Source organism: Vespa crabro, chromosome 7 (genome assembly GCF_910589235.1).
Source record: "Vespa crabro chromosome 7, iyVesCrab1.2, whole genome shotgun sequence".
Lineage (NCBI taxonomy): Eukaryota > Metazoa > Arthropoda > Insecta > Hymenoptera > Vespidae > Vespa > Vespa crabro.
The window spans coordinates 5,650,743-5,670,000 of record NC_060961.1 but is presented as its reverse complement, the minus strand read 5'-3'; the positions used below and the strand labels follow the sequence as shown (position 1 = coordinate 5,670,000).

Genomic DNA, 19,258 nt, shown 5'->3' with positions numbered 1-19,258 from the left:
AGCCTCGTCTCGAGGAGAAACGGTACAGGAACAAGAAAGATAGATAGATAGAGAGAGAGAGAGAGAGAGAGAGAGAGAGAGAGAGAGAGAGAAAGAAAGAGAGAGAAATAAAGAGACAGAAAGAGAAAGAGAGAGAGAGAGAGAGAGAGAAAGAAAGAAAGAAAGAAGAAAAAGATGTTTTTGTTCACGCGTAGAGTGAGTCTCCTCTGTGTCGATAGATAGATAGATAGAGAGGCAGGTGAACGAGCATCGCAATCCGCTTTTCACGGTCAAGCAAATATCGGCCGTGCCGTGTTATAGCTACCGGAGGCCCCGCTGTAGAAGAATTTTCACGGGATGCCACGATGTTTATTGGACGAGATAGGTAAACCGGATCGCCGGAGCCAGGCCGGAGCCCCATCTTCGAGGAATGAAAATAGAGAAAGTACTCTCGACGCCCGGGGTCCGTTGGAATGACTCCGAGCTAACGTGCAAAATTTCTATACTCTATATATGTCTCTTTCTCTCTCTCTCTCTCTCTCTTTCTCTGTCTCTATCTCTGTTTCTGTCTCTCTCTCTCTCTCTCTCTTTCTCTCTTTCTTTTTATCATTGTGTCTTTTATAGAGATCAGAGAAAATACGATTAGCGGCGATAGTTTGAACTGATACTTTTTTTTCTTTCTTCTTTTCTTTTTTTTTTTTTACTCTTCTTCTTATCTTCCATTCTCGTGTCAAGTGTATCCCTCTCAATGGAGCACACCTGGTCCTATTTTTCTTCTCCCACTCTCTCTCTCTCTCTCTCTCTCTCTCTCTCTCTCTTTTTCTCTTTGTTTCCCTCTATCTGTTTCTCCGTCTCTTTCTTTCGATTGGCTCGTCATTACGATTCGAGTTCAACAATCCCAGGAACACCGATTAAGAGATATCATGCTTTTTATTTGACGAACCGGCTTGGTGTAAATGTCTCCCTCTATCTCTCTCTTTCTCTCTCTCTCTCTCTCTCTCTCTCTCTCTCTCTTTCTCTTTCTCTTTCTATTTTCTTGAGATAGTCGGTAGAACGTAATTACCACGGGTGTCTTCATCGTAAGAAAAGAGACATAACTTTGATCGTCTTTAACAGAACCGCGTAAAGACTGGTCACAGTGGTACGTGATATAATTAATAATTGATCGGACAATAGTCACGATGTTGGAATTTTTTTTTCTTCTTCTTCTTTCTTTCATCCTTTTTTATTTTATTGTTTGTTTCTTTTTCTTCGTTTTTCGTTCTTCGTTTCATTCTTTCTTTCTTTCTTCTTTTTTTTTTCCCCCTTTTCTTACTCGTAAGAGACACATGTAAATGGCGTACGTGACGAGAATTAAAATCCTCGTCCATGCGTCTGGTGTACTCGAAATCTTCTGTAGTCGATGCTAAAATCATCGGCAAATATACCTAAGATAGGATAACGACAAAGTTTCTCGAATATATATATATATATATATATATATATATATATATATATATATATATATATATCGTAAATGTGTATACATATATATATAGGTAGATATATATATATATATATGTATGTATGTGTATATATATAGGTAGATACATAAATCCATTTTCTTAAAAATCATGTTTACGTATACACGATTAATAATTTATATCTTCGTCCTCATAAAAAAGAAAGCTCGAAGTTAATCGGCAACTCATGAAAAAATATTTCATTGATTTCATTAATAATTTCGATTTACATAATAACACTATTTTCAGAATTATTATTATTATTATTATTAATTTTATTATTATATATACATATATAGTGAGAGAAAGAGAGAGAGTGAATTAGCAATATCAAAACTAAATTGGCCATAGATTAATCTTGTATTCATACATTTATTCCCATCTATAATCTCTTTCTATACGATACTGGAAGGTTTTCCACGTAGGCATGTAGATCCCATCTCTTTTTCTCTTTTTCTATCGTAGGCGTACATAATCAAGATCGAAGTGCGCACTAGCGTTACTTGCAGGAAAGACGAGAAATCATGAAGGGACAGGTAGGTCGATAGGAAACTGGAAGTTCGTAGATTCTAGCGAGATGTTCGATCGTCCGAAGTACGTTGCCGTTGCTGAGACGACGCGAGCCATTCGACGACGGATGTATTCGAGCATCATGGAACATGAGTAAGAACGAGAGAAAGAGAAAGATAGAGAAAGACAGATAGAGAGAGAGAGAGAGAGAGAGAGAGAGAAAGAGAGAGAGAGAGTGAGAGGGTGGGGGGAAACCATCCGGTCAGCCCACGAAGAGAAGCTGGGAGTCTACAATCTGCATAATTTCCTTCTGGATTTCCTCCTCGTTCCTTCTTTACATGCACGCATTTTGCGGAACACTTGGATCGCATTAACGAGTCCTTTCTATGTAAGTAAGTACATAGTAGGTACGTCTGGACTTTAATCGAAATAAGGAATGATTGTAGAATCCTGACAAACTCTGGAATTCAATCGATTAGTCTTAGTAATTAATTACTTTCTCGCCTGTCTTGGATGTCTCGGCTATTAGCGAGGACGTTGATGTTAACCTTTAAAGAAAGATAAACTGGGACTGGGTATGATTAGTGATCGAATGTACGAAATAAGGTTGACCGATATTAAACTTGTTTCGTGGCGGTTAGTTATTAAACTAGTTAACCAATTTCGAATTTCTAATGAACTTCGACGTTATATTGAATTTTAATTGGGTGATCGGCGGCGTCGGGGGGAGGACAGGGAGTTAACCGTAATTACACGTTATATGTTAGAAAGCGGACGATCGCCATAAGATATTCAGATCTAGTGTCGAAGATAACAGGATATGAGATGAATGCACTCACTATAGGTTCTTTGTGCGACGATTTGACACGGAAGTATGTACGTACGTTATAAATCTATGGCATCGATCATCGGCTAATGCAAAGCCTGTCCTGAATACGCTCGAGATAACCTCTAAGAAGTAACCACAAATAGATTCGCCCCTTACTTCCTCCGATCTCTCTTCAGAACAGTCATCTCGTTCCGTTATCGTCGACGGTTAACACATCGCAACAACGAACTTGAAATTAATTGTATTCCCCGTTGATCCTGTACGGGATTTTAAATGTTTCGAGAAAAATAGATTCCCGACGGAATAATGAGGGAATAATTTGATGTAAAAAAATTCGAGATTCGTTTATAAAAAGGAAAATTATAACGCGATTATTGTGAGAGATAATAAATCTTTAGAATTTGATAATTATCTTCCATTTTGGTTACGTACAAGAAGAAAGAGAGAGAGAGAGAGAGAGAAAAAAAAAACTAATATGATCGATGAAACGGATCGCTGGATGATCAATTCGAAGGGGGATAAAAATTTCGAAATTTACATAAATATCTCGTTTCTCTAGAAAACCAATTTCAAATCATCGTTCGTAACTTTCATCGATCATTTTCTATTTTATGGGACATATCTTAGAAAGGGGAAGAAAAAAAAAAGAAATAAACTAAATTCGTCGAAAGAGCATAGAATGAGTAGCAAACGAATATATGTTGTACAAAGCTAAGGCTATGAATTGAACGGAACACTTCTGTCGGGCTAACGCATGACAAATATTTAAAGAAGATCCTCGAGTGCAGTTTCTACGAAAGACGACCCTACCGAATATCGAAGAAGAAGAAGAAGAAGAAGAAGAAGAAGTCGAGTTATTGAATTTTCTCTTTCCTTTTCTGTCTTTATGTCTCTTTCTCTCGTTACATCGCACATAACTAACCAAGGGAAGTTGTAATAAGTTGTCGTGGGAAATGAAAGGAGACGTCGTGTAGTTACTGGATATGAAGCGCGGGAAACGTGGAAAGAAAAAAAAAAGAAAAAAAAAAAGCAAAGAAAAAGAAAGAAAAAATAAAAGTAAAGAGAACGAAGCGTCAGTTTAGATATCGCGAATAATTCTTCTTAGTTCCCTCGATGCATTATTCTGTAGAGATTAACGTATGATAAATAAATTAATGTAACTAGGTAACATATGTAAATGTGATTTCTGAACTTAAATGTTAAACAGGTTACGTATATGCTTGCTTTGAGAACGATCGAAACTAATTTCTTTTAATTCAAGTCATTGAATTAAATTGAGATACTATGAATATTCATGATTATGATTAAACTGAATAATTTGCATAATTTTAAATTGAAGGATTTTTACTGATCTTAAAACAATCGATTTTACGTATCGTGTATATTTACGTAATTACGATCACGATAAATATTCACGATCATGTTAATTATCCTAAAATGATGATAATAAATAATTTTAAAAAAAGAAAAAAAGAAAAAAAAGAAAAGAAGAAAAGAAAAAGTATTAATTAGCACGGAACCTTCGAACCTTTTTTCCTGAAGGAAATGTTTTCTTTTTTCATTCTTTCTTTTCCTTTTTTCTCCTTCGAGAGGTCCTTTTGTCAGGACAATAATAAAATTAAGATATGCTACCTGTCGACATATTCTCTGTTCATAATCAGTGAATCGAAAGAGAAACGTGATCGTAACCGCTGAAGCTGAATCAAATCGATAACGGACATGGATTCGGTTTGTATGTACGACAGCTGCTTCTTCTTGGATCGCGTGACAGGTGTCTTCGAGAAGAGACATACATATATACCATAAGGAGTAGAATTTCTCAAGGTCGTTCAAGAGCTTGAGACGTATTTATGTATGTATGTATGTATGTATGTATGTACGTACGTACGTAAGAATGTTATGAGGCCGGTCAACAGGAAATTCGTAAGGTCCGCGGAAGAAGAAACTCTTCACTCTCGGATGCAGCGATGCGTAAAAAGGTTTCGAGGAAAAGAAAAAAAAGTACCAAAAAAGAAAAAAAAAAGAAAAAACAAAAGGAAAGACTTTCATTTTGAAACGCAGACGCATAGAAAGGTTACTCCGTTGAGGATGCTCCCGACTTGCCATGCCCATGTTGAATCAACGTCCTGAAAAAAGATCCACAGGATTTTGCGTAAGAATTACGTTCTTTGATCAAAATAATTAACAATTATACGAATGTACTGTAGAAATAGAGAAACGTTTGATAGCACGATGGAAAAACATAGAATAAAATTGAAAAATTATCGAACGTAAACCCCTCCCCCGGCTTCTTCCAAAGACTCTAATAAAAAATTTTTATTTCGATCGAAGTTCATGAAAGAAAAAAAAAACAAAGAAAAAGTGGAGAAACATATGTACGTTCATTCTTGATACTACGTAACATCTACGGAACACTTTAATATTCTTTCATTCGTAAAATAATCAAGCACCCATTGATCCATCAGCACTACCACTACCATAACCATTACTATCATCACTACCATTACTAACCTCTCCCCATCATCCCATACTCCCGCAACCCTCACCGCACTATTTCCAATCGATGATTTCGAAGAAAATAACTTCGTAACACTTCGTTCGTTTGGCCCCGCCCAATCGAATCCATCGATGAACTTTAACTCGTATAAATGGATTACCAAAACACCATATATGCATGGGGCATATAGTCACGGTTTATATCATCCGACACGTACATATAACCTTCGTGAAAACTCTTCGAAGATATAGTTCTTTTTCTTTTCGGATTCGACAGAAGTAATATCGAAATACACACACACACAGAAAAAAAAAAGAAAATAGAGAAAAAAAAAAAAGAAAAACAAAAAAAAACGTAAGAAAGAAAAGAATAAACGTAAAAAATAAAATTGCATTGTGAGGGCACAATCTACGGAGGGACGAGAGGCGGGGGGGAAGAGAGAAGTGACGGCCTGAGGTGGGATCGGGGAAAGACGAGACCGAACGAAAAAACGAGACCCGTGAGACGCGTGTTCGCATAAGTAAAAGAATCGTTGAACAGATCGTGGTACAGGAGGAGGACATTGTACGTGGTCGAGAGGGCCCGGTCACAGAGGGCCCCCAACACCCTAAGCGCACGGTATTAGAAATGAATATAAATATAAATCGAACGTGGTACTGGCGTTAGTGGGTTCGGTAGTGGGAGATATCTCTTGGGTATTGGTGCCGTCGACGAAGTTACACGCACGAAGAAGGTCTATAGAGTCCTGTCCTCGCTCGCGCACGAGGCCCCTTTCCTCCTCCCCCTCCTCCTCCTCCTCCTCCTCCTCCTCCTCCTCCTCCTCCTTCTCTTTCTCTCTTCTTCTCTTTCTCTCTTTCTCCTCTTCTTCCACTTACCTTCCCTCCTTGTACTGTGCTGCTGGTGCTGCGTTCTCCGTGAGGAAAGGCCCCGAGAGAGTGGGCTCAGTGTCCGCTCGGCCTCAGAGCGCCCCGTGCCAAGAGAGAAGGAAGGAAGGAAAGACTGGTGAACGCCGCTTCTAGAAGGTTTTAATGCCTCACTCGCCGGCTCCAGACGCGAGTTATAACCGCTCCCAACGGTATACAGTAACAAATACGAAAATCAAAAGGGACATATATATATATATATAGATATATAGATATATATATATACACACATGTGTTTATATCTCCTTAACGTTCAGTGTTATACGAAAGGACTTTTAACCTAACATTCAAGATATTTCTACAACGTGATCGGACAACATTCGTCTAAGAATCCTTTTTTCCTTGCTCCCCCTCCTCCTCCTCCTCCTCCTCCTCCTTCTCCTACTCCTGCTCCTCCACCTCTTCCTCTTACCTCCGTCCAACTATCCCGCCCTCTCTCCCTCTCTCTTTCTCTCTTTCCCCCCTTCAAGTAAAAAGACAGCTCGAGAGAGATCATTCAATTGATCTTTTCTCGGAGCAAGTCGATCGAAAGAGAGAAATTTTGTTTTTCTTTTTCATTTCTCTCTCTCTCACTCTCTCTCTCTCTCCCTCTCTATGTCTCTATCTCTATATCTATCTATCTGTCTCTGTACCCGCTTGTCCTTCCTCATCTCCTTCTCCTGTTCGTTCAACACGCCGTCGAGATACCCACGGCGCTCGGCTTTGTAGTCCACGAGCAGTGCCGCGTATTAAAACGTTAATCTCCGATGTGTACTACCGGTTATACGTACAGATTGCTTGTTTCTCTCTCTTTCTTTCTCTCCCTTTGCCCCTCTCTCTTCTCTTTCTTTCTCTCTCCCTCTCTTGATCGTTCCTCCAGCCCTCCACCTCCCTTTTCCAAGTCCCCTATCCTTTCGTCCTCCGGCTCGTTCGTGGTCGGTGCTTTCGCCGTAGCGCGTACTCGACCCATCTCTCTCTCTCTCTCTCTCTCTCTCTCTCTGTTTCTCTTTCTCTCTTTCTCTCTTTCCCCCTTTTGCACTCCCTAGCTCAATACATCTATAGACCTTCGTCTTCTTCTTCTTCTTCTTCTTCTTTTTCTTTTGCTTCATCTTTTGCTTCATCTTCGTATTCTTTTCTTTTATCTTTCTCGTCTTAACCCATCTTCAACGCCCTAGTATCATCCCCACCTCATCTTTCCTCCGATAACCGCGAAGTCCTTCATATTTCATCGAGTCTCCTGTTAAAACGTGTAACTCGCTCCAATGAACCGCAAAGAATCGAAAGCTCCCGCCAAAAGTTTATCGCGATAGGATTACCAAATTGATCAGGTTAACGATGAACGTCGGAAGATCTCCCGAGGAGGACGTCCTTCGATTTACGAAGGACGTGAGATGTACGGAAAAAGAAATCGGATGATGATGAATATTCACTTACGTCGATTCGACGCTGATTAATCTTAAAAACGAGTGAGAAAACAAGGAAGGAGAGAAAGAGAGAGAGAGAGAGAGAAAAGATATGAAGAAGGAGAAGCTGTCGAACGCGTTGATCGCGTTGGTGCGACCAGAGGCAAGTACCTCGACTTCGAGTAGCTTAGCCAGAAGGCGAACAGCTACTGTCCTTGGTTCCAGGAGATGGTGGCAGGGTGGTTGTTGGGCAACCAGAAGCCACCAGGAGGCCTATCTTCGACGACTTTACGCTAGAAAGAACGAACAACATACCGCGAAAGGCAATGCCGAGGATAGGAACGTCGAGGTCGAAGGTCGAAGGTCAGAACTTGGAAATAGTTGGTCGCAGTCCCAGATCGTTTACGATTTACCAGCAAACGGTGAACATTACCTCGACGATTTCTTGAGAAATCGTAAGGGCGATACTAACGAGGTCGACGTCGATGTCGTCGACGTAGAAGAAGAGGATGTCGTTGGTGTTATGGTCGGTTGTCCGGCCCTGACGGCCTCGCGTGCCAGTCCCACGGAGAAGTGCGTGGAATACTTGAACGGTGCTCATGACGCGACGACCACGGTGAACTTTGAAAACGATCGTCGCGAGCCCAATCGTATCAACGAGTGTGGATCCTTGCATTCTTGTTACGATGTCACGGAGTAAGTCTTTCGTCGATCGATTGAAAATATTCTTTCAATCGGAATACCAATCGAAATATGTTCATTTAATTTTCATTGTTTATAAGAATGAAAAGACAAAGTGTGAAAAAGCAATCGGTGTTTATTAAGATGATGTTTATTAGATTTACTGGAAAAAAAAGAAAGAAAAAAAAGGAAAATATAATCTTAACAATGAGTTATTTTTCTTTTTCTTTTTTTTACAGACAGTAAACTGTGAAATTGGATTATATCGTTATATCGTTCTTTAAAAGACGAATAAAATTTTAATTACTCGCGTTATTGTATAAAATAATATTATTGAATTGACCAATATATTAACTATCAGAATTTTTGATATCTTTATTAAATATATCGATATTAAATCTCAATAGTATAATGTTTGGTCGGTTAATATATAAAAACTATTATATTAATGAGATTTATATTTCGTTATAAAATATTGAAAATCAGCCAATCCAATGCTATATAAATTAATTCTCTTTCGACGATTTAATGATTGATAAGATATTGATAAGATATTATTTCGTATCGTTTCACATACAATGGAAACATACTCGTTAAGATAATGTGAACTATCATTGTCATATTTTTACGATCTGTTATATATCTGATAAAAAAAATTTATATATACATTATATATTAGATTGGTACATAAATAAGTGCCGTTTTATTATAATACATTTCTTAATTATAACGGCACTTGTATCTCTAAATGAACGCCATTATTATTCCGTGTTATTAGATATATAAAAGATATATCTCTCTTGTTACTTCTCAAAAGATAATTCGAAATGATGAGCTACCATTGTCTTCTTTTTACTACTTGTAAAATCGATAAGAAATTAAATTATACAATATGTTATATTAAATCGAATTGTCGTTTTATTGTAATATTATGTTTTATTTATAACAACACTTATTATATCTCTAAAAGAATCGATTATTATTTCGTAATATTAAAGATATGAAAGAGACAATTTAAATTTACAAATTAAATGATAGACGAAAAGATTACAAATTAAATGATAAACGAAAAAAAGAATAACGAATTATGATCTTAGTATGTTACGATTGTTAATGACGATTTACCCACTCTTACAGAAAGGTGTGCAGAAGCTGCAGGTGTCCAAGGGAAGAACATCAAAGAGGATCGACGGAAACGAGCGGCCCATCTGGATTGGGCCTTGGCCCGGGTCCGCCGATGGCGATGGCAATGGCGTTTCAAAGCGGTGCCGGGGCAGGCTCCCATCAGGAACCGTTCAAGAGCCCGGTGCAAGCGGCACCGGCTGGTCTTGCTCTCCAGGAAGCTCTGATGCATCATCAGAGGCACTCGCAAAGCGACGACGATAGCGGATGCGCACTCGAAGAATACACGTGGGTACCGCCTGGCCTGAGGCCTGACCAGGTAAGGAAGAATGGTTAAGAGGATATCTCTTTTCACAGATTCCTATCTCATCCTCATATACATTCGACCGGGCGATCCTCTTTTTCATTTTCTTCTTTATCATATTCGTCTTTTTATCAATCCCTTAAGGTATTAAACATCGGGTGTTGAGGTTTTGCGTGGACGCGTCCTTGAAATTTATACCTTTTAATTCTTCCGATTGATAGATTGGTATCTCGAGTCCGACGTATAACACAAAAATTCCTTTCTTTCCTTTCATCTTTTTTCCATTTAACTAATACACAACTATCATTTATCATCGGCTCAATAAAACGATTAGTTTTCATCGCAATCACGAGTATGATGTCATTTGCTTCGTACATTTTTTTTTTATCTAACAGGGAAAAGTCAGATATATATGTATATGTGTGTATACATTTATATATATATATATATATATATGTATGTATGTAACTACTTATGTATATCCTAGCTTACGTATTTTCACATTTTAATTATTTGTATATCTAATTACTATTTTAAAAGGACTAGACTGAAACGTACTCGTTTCACGATCGGTTATACCGCCGCGTGCATGGCCATTAAACCGTGAGAGCGCAATTTAATCCATGAGAACACCACCGCGACGGTATACTCTATAGTTATACAGGATGTTGCAGGAGTTGGGCGCGAATGAAAATGCACCGTAGAAAATTGCTCCTCGAGCGCGACTACTTATTAGATTAGACTGCTTTTTTACGCGGGATCGATTTCGTTCCGTTAACATCGATACTGATTTATTCAAATATGTGCGTCAAAGTTACACCGTTATCATTGATCTTTCAAAAATCTTATATATATATATATATATATATATCAAATATCTTTGATATATATATATATATCAAAAATCATATATATTTGATTAAGAAATAATTTTCTTTCATTCTTTCGTAATATATTAATAATTCATTAATTCAATAATATATTAAACCATTATTAATTTACTCTTTAGATAAATGATAATAAATAATATAGTAAAATGTAACGTTAATATTTAATGAATTTTTATTTCCATTTAAAAGTAAATAATATCTGATAAAATAATAAATTAATATTTTATCGTAATATGATAGAACTTAATACATTATATATAACACATAATTGTTGTTGTCTTTAAATAATATACATTGTTTGACAACAAAGTTCAATTTTTACATTCTTAATTGATAAGTTAACTCGTCTTTGCTAAATTTCTCATTATAAATGTGTTAAATAAATTTTTCTTTTTTTCTTTTATCTCTTATTTACACAATATTTATCTAAAAAAGTTTATATTACTTAAAATAATTGATAAGATTAAATTGTACATAAGATATATATATATATATATATATACATTTTTGCTAATTAAATAGGCTAAATGACAAATAGAGTCACTTCTATATTATTTAACTTTTACTTTTCTCTATTTTTATATTTATCCTAAAGAGAACAAAAGAAAAAAAAAAGGATATATTATTTAAATTATTTTCATAATTTGTTTACGATTTTTATTAAAAATATAAAAGCTACACAAATACATTATATTTATATAAAAGTATACATTTTTAATAAAAATCATATTTATTATTATTAAAAATCACAATTATATTATATTTGATATTTCTTTCGTTCGTTCATCATTAATTATATATCTACTTTCATACAATATATAATTATTCGTCGATGAAGCAAATATATCATGAATTTAATACGGTATCGTTATTAACAGTTCCGTTTGAAATGTTATAGGTGCACCTGTACTTCAGTAGTCTACCAGAAGAGAAAATACCGTACACGGGTAGTGCCGGTGAACGCGAGAGGGTTAAGCAACTGCTTCAGCAGCTACCACCGCACGATAACGAAGCCAGATATTGTAGCGGTCTTTCGGAGGAAGAGAAACGTGAGTTGAGAGTTTTCGCGGCACAACGGAAACGGGAAGCTCTTGGTAGAGGACATGCGAGTCAATTGGAGAGGCCACACACCAGCGGATGCCGAGAATGCTCGAGGCCGATCGCAACCGGTGAGATGGCAGTTGCAGCGAGTCGTGCAGGTCCTTCTGCCCTTTGGCATCCTGCATGCTTCGTTTGTTGCGTCTGTCGTCAACTCCTCGTTGATCTCATTTATTTCTGGCGAGATGGGAGACTCTATTGTGGCCGTCATCACGCTGAAACATTAAAGCCACGATGTTGTGCCTGCGACGAGATCATTCTAGCTGACGAATGTACCGAAGCCGAAGGGAGAGCCTGGCATATGAGACATTTTGCATGTCTCGAGTGCGATAGACAGGTAATACCATTGAGGATCTATTTTTTTCTTTGATTTCATTCTAATCCAAATAAAATAATATAAAATAAAAATAATAATAATAATAATAATAATAACTAATATACTTTCCTTTTAAATGACATAATTGTACATAATTTCTAGCTCTTCATCAATTCAAAATATCACCTTTCCAAAGTAAAGTGATAGTGATAGTATATTATTTTATTATTGAAAATATTGCAAATATCTATATTTGACATTGATATCCATTGTGGCTGATGTCTTTAACAAAATTTTTACTTATCTTCAGAAACTTTGGGGGAAGGGGATGAAGAGAACATCGTTTCTTTCTTTTTTATTGACAGGGATTTCATTCAAAAAAAAAAAAAAAAAAAAAAAAAAAAAAAGAAGGAAAGAAGAACTTTGGAAAGACTGTAAATGCAATTTTTAACTCTTTGCGATCGAATGCCATCGTACAAGCGGCCATCACATTACTATTCATTAGATCGAATGTTGAAAAAAATTTCAATTAATTCAAAACGAAGTATTGTCAAATTAAAAAGAACAAAAAAGAAACCTAATGACGGTATAGATAACGAAATTATTTTTTGCCATCTTTTTCTTTTTGCGACGACATTCGACCTAGTGAATAGAAATGTAATGCCGCTTGTACGACTACATTCAAATGCAAAGAATTAAAATGTAATTATTAAAAGTAATTTTTAAATGCAATTTTACATAACCAATGAAACATTTGCAGCTAGGTGGTCAGAGGTACGTTATGAGAGAAGGACGACCATATTGTCTACGTTGTTTCGATGCCTCCTTTGCCGAATATTGCGACAGTTGCGGCGAGCCGATAGGCGTTGACCAAGGTCAAATGTCACACGAAGGTCAACATTGGCACGCGACCGAAGCATGCTTTTGCTGTGCCACTTGTCGTACCTCACTTTTAGGCCGTCCTTTTCTTCCTAGACGTGGTGCTATTTATTGCAGTATAGCCTGTAGTAAAGGAGAACCACCAACGACTCCGAGTGATTCTTCGGCCGGTCCTCCACCTCCGCCATCTTTTCTTAGGTAAATACACCATAAAAATTCATACTTAAGTTTCTTGTAATTCTTTTTAATGGATCATTTAAAAGATATTGAACGATTATCGTAATATCTTTTCAATTCTAAACAAATTTATATACTTTTGTAAATAAGAACTGTTCTTTTCCTTTTCTTTTCTTCTTCTTTTTTTATTCTATAGAGGTAGAAGACAAACAGTACCAACGAGCGAAGGTTCCTCGAGTCCACCACCACCTCCACCTCCTCCACCACCGCCAGGATCCAGACACGTTTCAGGATCCCTAAGAAACTCGCCAAGATTGACAAGGAAACATCAGCAGGTCTCATCCTCGATTGCGACAACCCCAACACAGAGTACCTTGAGTCCAGAATTCCCAACGGAGGGATTTTCCACTAGTGGATCTAGGGGTGGAGGTCTCGATAGGGTACTTCTCGAAAGGAATCTCGAGAGATTGTTGCAAGAACGTGGCTCTCACCCTGAAGAAAATCGTAGCGATTTGGGAAGGTATGATTGTCGTGATTTTTGAAGATATATCCTTTGAAAAAAGGAAAAATAAGAAAAGAAAAGAACTCCTTATGATCGTCCATATAAAAAATACTATAAAAAAAGAAAAAAAAAGAGCAATCGATTCATATGAAAGAACTTTTTTGACGACGTATCTTATATCTTAATTAAATCTAATTGTGTACACTTCAAAATAATTTTCAAATTTCAAGTGTTCACTTCGAACAGCTGTCATTTATACAGAATGTATAATTTTGACTTCAAAAAAATACTGTATAATTTTTTGAAATCACATTTATATATAATAATCGGTAGATTTTTTCGAAGACGCATTTTCAATTCTGTCATCTAAAAAAAAAAAAAAAAAAATCATGAATCATGAAATGCGCAAATTAAGTTCAAAGTTTGTTTGGGTTATTGCCTCCACAGGTACAACTAGATTTAAGAAAATAATTTACAAAATTATTTAGAAAATAATTGATTGATCATATTAAAATAGTTTTCCAAAGTTATAAACATTTCTAATTTGCAGACTAATGCAAGCGAGGGACCGGGAGCCACTTCGATGCGTTCAAAACTGTACACCTTCCCACGCTTCAAGCATGCCTGAACTCCCAGCGCCTACATTGAGAGCTTCACCTTCAACGTCGGTACCACCTTCTGGTGGTATTGCAGGTGGTGCATCGACGATTACGTTAGCACAAGAATCGCCAATGTCGCCAACGAATCTTGCTACAAGTCAAACGGATCCACCGACGCCTACGTCGCGACGTGTGCGATTCCAAGGTGACTTGGACGCAAACGATCATGGGGCAACACCATCGTCTAGTAATGTCCCTATTTCACCAGCTAACGATACCAATTCATCATCCTCGCCATCTCCACCACCAAATAATCCTTTGTCCAGGACGAACGTTCCACGATCGAGAAGTTTGCAACCCGAGGAGGTCGCAAGTACGTCGACTTGGGGTGCGTCGAATTCCTATCGTTCTTCATATATAAATGGAAATTTTACACGGGGTTTACTGTAAATCAATGTAATACCGGCGTATATACTTCATTGCCTATGAAAGACATTCCAAGGAGTTCGCAAATTCCTGAATTGTCTAAAATTATATATACCGGGTATATCTATACAAAAATTCTTCAAATTCTTGGGAATGAGGAGATTAATATTCGCATAAGTAGAATGAAATTTGAACGGAGAATCTCGAATGGATTTATTAAACTTATTTTCCTTACATTAATCTATCGTAAAAATATTTAATTTATATTATTATTTAATCGCGTTATAATTTCCATTTATTTCATAGAAATTGTCAATTATAATATCAATAAAGATTGTCTTTCGATCTTAAAGAGGCCTATAATTAAAATATATTTATCATTATTGTCAACAGGTGTGGCCAGTTCGTCAAGGTCAAGATTGGACGAGGCAGAGGATGCTGAAAGTTGTTGTTCGACTTGTAGTTCTTCTAGTAGTTCTGACGAGGCCGCAGCATACGCTTTACCACCTAGAAGAGCTTACGGTGGTGTACGTATTTCTTACGTACCAAATGATGCAGTTGCGTGCGCGCGGAAACGGACTCAACCATCTTCTTCTTCGTCAAATCAAGCTCAAAAGGACACCGAAAAATGCGTCGTGTCTTGATGATCGTGCTTAAATATCCGTAGGACATCTTGCGGTTTTTTTATTACGCTTAACGTTTGTACGATCGATGGATCTCCTTCCTCTTGGTGTGCGCGACGAGAAACGAGCAAAGACTTTAGAGACAAAAATATTGAAGGGAAAAGAAAAAAAGAAAAGAAATAAAAAAAAGAAAGAAGAAGAAGAAGAAGAAAGAGAGAGAAAAAGAAAGAAAGAAAAAAAAAACAGAGTTCCTAAGCGCTACAATAGTGTACGCTTTTCAGTATCTTCCAGAGCATAGGCCTTTTCGTATTTTGTTCTCGTTAATGTTCGTTTCAACTTGAAAACGCAATTTCCTTGATGGCAAATCTCATTGTAAGCGTCTATATATTGTTGAACACTCGCATAGGAAAGTTTACAGAATAAGTTCTTTTTTTCTCAACTATTTACAATAGTACCATATACAATCGGATTTCTATAATAATTTCATTCGTAACGATTAAGGTATCGTTATATAAAAATCATTCATTATTATTCGTAAAGAAATTCCTTAAGTTCTTAGAAACAATCTATTTTCTTCGAACATTCTCTCGAAACATTCCTAAGCTCGTTCGCAACAATATATATGCGACAACGATAAAAACAATAATAATAACAACGATCAAAGATATTTCGGATAGAGACCGACTGAAGACTTTTCTCGCGAATTTATTCGTATCGGAAAATCTCAGTGACATTTTTGCCTCGCGGCCATACACCCTCATCTATTTTTATTATTCTCGTTGATGTACTACTTGATGACGATAATAATAATAATAATGACAATGATGTTATATTTTAAAGAAGATCCGATGATTCGATTTGAAGATTTTTATTTGAATAATAAAACCCATCCTTTTTTTTCAGTTTTCTCAATTAAAAGAATTTCTAATGACTTCGATGGACTAACGTAAGTATCAATGTTCGTCGATTATTTTCATGGATAATGAAAATGTAAAATTTTTTTTTTTTTATGAAGGAACAAACAAAGAGAGAGAGGGGAGAGAGAGAGGGGGGAGAGAGAGAGAGAGATGAAAAGAATTAAAGGAAAGTATATTACCCAGTTAAGGACACAACTTTATTACATTGTCATTCTCATCGCAAAAGGGTCACATACTTTCTCCCTCTCTTAAGACCATTGTACTTCCACGCGCTAACAAACATCTTGTTAATGAATTCTTGCGACACAATTATGACAGTTCTTAGCTAGAATCGCATAGAAATGTCTTTTCTCTGAATATATTCGTATGTGACCGTACATATTCTTCGTGAAAATCTTTAATATGCGCGTGATTGTATATCGTTCGCGTAAACTTTTTTTTTTTATTATATTTGTAGCTACTAGTTAATTGGAACGAAATATGAAAAAAATTTTTTGCACGAAGTTTCATTTATCATTGCAAAAAGTGTGCGAATTATAAATTTTCAAATGATCAACTATTTTATCATACAAATAATTTTTATATTGATAATCAAAAGAATCGATTTATCGGAAAATTTTAGATATATTTTTTTAGAATCTGCTAATGTTACTTTTCTTTCCTTTTTAATTTCAAACGAATTGAAAGATTATTTTTAAAACGATCCTCGATTGAATGAACAAAATTTTTAACAGTAAGAATTCACGAAAAAGGTCGGATCGATTTCATTGAAACTTTTCGAAAAACTTTTCTTATGAAAAGTAAAGATATTTTTTTGAAACTTTTCATTCTAAAAAAGCCAATATTCTTTCATCAGGGTCCAAAATGATGCGTGTTAATAATATTTCTAAAAGCCTATTAAAGATATAATGCACGTTAAATATAAACTTTTATACTATTTTTTTACACGCTAAATATTAAATTTAGTATCTTCTTCCATGGTGATTAAAATAAACGGCATTCAGAAAATTTTCAAATTATTTTAATTATTTTTATCTTACCATTGTTATAGGAAAAAAAGTTCAATAAATAGTCTGTCTCATAAACATCCGCTTTAATAAAAAAAAAAATATATGCCTTATATATATATATATTTTTTTTTTTATAAAAATGAATGAATAATTATAAATCGATATTGATTAGAAAAGAGATAAAACGAATAGAGGAGGGAATTTTGGAATTTTTTATAAATAATCTCAAAGATATATCCATTAATTATGAATCATTTTTTATCGATTAATACCGTACATAATCGTAACCTTGATACATATTTAACTTATTTCAACAATTTTTCAAGCAAAACATTTTATTCATTAACGACTATCGTACGAATCATATACATAATTCTCAAATTATCCGTAAGGGTTTGTTTTTTTTAACTAGTAAACGAAAATATTTACTTCCGATTAAATCGAGGATACATCGAATCGATCACTAATCATAAATTAAGAAATTCTCATTTGGATTTATATTTTGAATATAGATGTTGATATGCATAATGGATAGCCACTACGTTTTCTACAATTACTACATCAAAGATTACAAAATTCTTATTGAAGAATTTTTCTCTATCTAAATTGATTATCATGTCCCATTTTGTCTTATGTTATTCAAAGAACATGATAAAATAACATCGCATAGGAAAAAGAAGTCTGTATTAACTAAAAAATATTTTTGTTAACGTTGGTATTAACGAAATAAATGATTAATAAATTGCCACTTACTTTGGCGAAAAGTTCGTGTGATGCTATAATAATCCTTCTTATTGAAAAATTGCACGGTCTCATAATTTGCAATAACAGTATAAGCAATATTTTTTGAGTCTTTATCGACAACACATAAAATGGTACTTGACAACTACACGGATGGTTTACGTATACGTATTTAAAACTTCATAAATCTAATTTAATTGTATAAATGTTTGACTTATATCGTACTTACCATTTTGTAAATACAGCACTGTTATAATTTATTAACATTTGTCCGGAATAACAGTAAACGTATATCAAAAGGAGACTTGAAAGTATGTAGATACAATCGGGAATAATTTCGCTAATTGTACTTTTCAAAGCAAAAATCTGAAACAGCTTTGATTTTTATAACATAAATAATGTTGCGTTAGATTAAATCTTATTAAAAAATTTTAAGACATATAATACACATACAATACGTCCACTTACATAAAGATAATCTATAATGATAAAAAACAATCCCAATGTTATTTCTATTAAGTAAGTTGATCCAAATACGAATTTTATTAAATCAACAAATCTTAAGAGAACATATTAAAAATTAATATATTAAAAATTTCACGTTAAATATTGTTCAAAAATTATAATGATTTCCATTGAATACAAACCTAATGGCTTTCTCATAGTTCCTTATAATAGTTATAATCCAATCGTATTCCATATTCTGCGATTTAAAAATCTTTTTCTGTCGCAAACAATCCAAATCTATTTTAAACGGACTATCTAATTTTATCCTTTAAAATATTAAAAAAACATATTCTCCCTATTAAACAAATTCTCGACCATTAATCGTGAATTTATTTAAAAATGTGCTAGATTAATTACTTACAAAACAATATTGAACAAACCAAAAGCATGTTGAAAAATTGATATGAACAATGAATAGTTAGCCACTCCTATCGTACATACGATGAATAATGTAATGAATTCCACCAAAAGCATGATATAGTAAAACTTGATATTTATTAGACCAATATCTATACGTATTGGTAATATAAATTTTGTCTTCTCAGTAGTACGAAAAATATAGAGGAGATTGTAGATAGATGGAAATATTAAAGCAATGATGTAAACATAAGAAAAACCTAATATATATAGAATATATATATGTATAATATTTTGGTCAAATTATATCACCATTGATGATAGAAAATTAAAATAATATTTTATATTTCTATTATACTCACTTAAGATCAACATCGACCATAGTTTACTTTCATTCGCGTATTTTTTCATTATAATTAATTCATCCTCGTCCTTTAACTCTTTCCAATCGCTTTTAATATAATTTATTATTAACTTCATCTTTAAA

The 19,258-nt window shown here is 34.9% G+C and overlaps 2 protein-coding genes across 6 annotated transcripts in view; one reads left to right on the top strand and one right to left on the bottom strand.

Annotated features, from left to right (window-relative positions):
* The window catches only part of LOC124425424 (protein prickle-like), a 103,669-nt gene extending 87,573 nt beyond the window's left edge, over positions 1–16,096 (top strand). For 3 of the 5 annotated variants that reach the window (XM_046965725.1, XM_046965726.1, XM_046965728.1), the window contains exons 3-8: positions 9,441–9,744; positions 11,518–12,054; positions 12,794–13,110; positions 13,286–13,609; positions 14,142–14,578; positions 15,010–16,096. In XM_046965725.1, coding sequence (XP_046821681.1) covers positions 9,441–9,744; positions 11,518–12,054; positions 12,794–13,110; positions 13,286–13,609; positions 14,142–14,578; positions 15,010–15,260 — 2,170 coding nt within the window. In that variant the 3' untranslated portion in view covers positions 15,261–16,096. Of the gene's footprint in view, positions 1–5,686; positions 8,319–9,440; positions 9,745–11,517; positions 12,055–12,793; positions 13,111–13,285; positions 13,610–14,141; positions 14,579–15,009 lie in introns of those variants that run through there. The other 2 variants (XM_046965724.1, XM_046965723.1) reach the window with 2 other exon arrangements.
* Positions 16,097–17,008: 912 nt separating this feature from the next.
* On the bottom strand, positions 17,009–19,153 carry LOC124425621. The gene is made up of 6 exons (XM_046966173.1): positions 19,134–19,153; positions 18,555–18,680; positions 18,376–18,466; positions 18,137–18,273; positions 17,920–18,052; positions 17,009–17,050 (listed from the first exon to the last, which is right to left on the bottom strand). Exons 1-6 carry the CDS (start codon positions 19,151–19,153, stop codon positions 17,009–17,011), a joined length of 549 nt encoding a protein of 182 aa, XP_046822129.1.
* Positions 19,154–19,258: the final 105 nt, after the last annotated feature.

Bases quoted from the DNA above. Each gene is read 5' to 3' on its own strand.
- LOC124425621 (XM_046966173.1), bottom strand. From the start codon at position 19,153: ATGGTCGATGTTGATCTTAA. The intron at 18,274-18,375 runs GTAAGTGGACGT...AAGCTGTTTCAG, and splicing joins TCATTATAGATTATCTTTAT to ATTTTTGCTTTGAAAAGTAC. The intron at 17,051-17,919 runs GTAAGTGGCAAT...TATCTTTAATAG, and splicing joins CACACGAACTTTTCGCCAAA to GCTTTTAGAAATATTATTAA.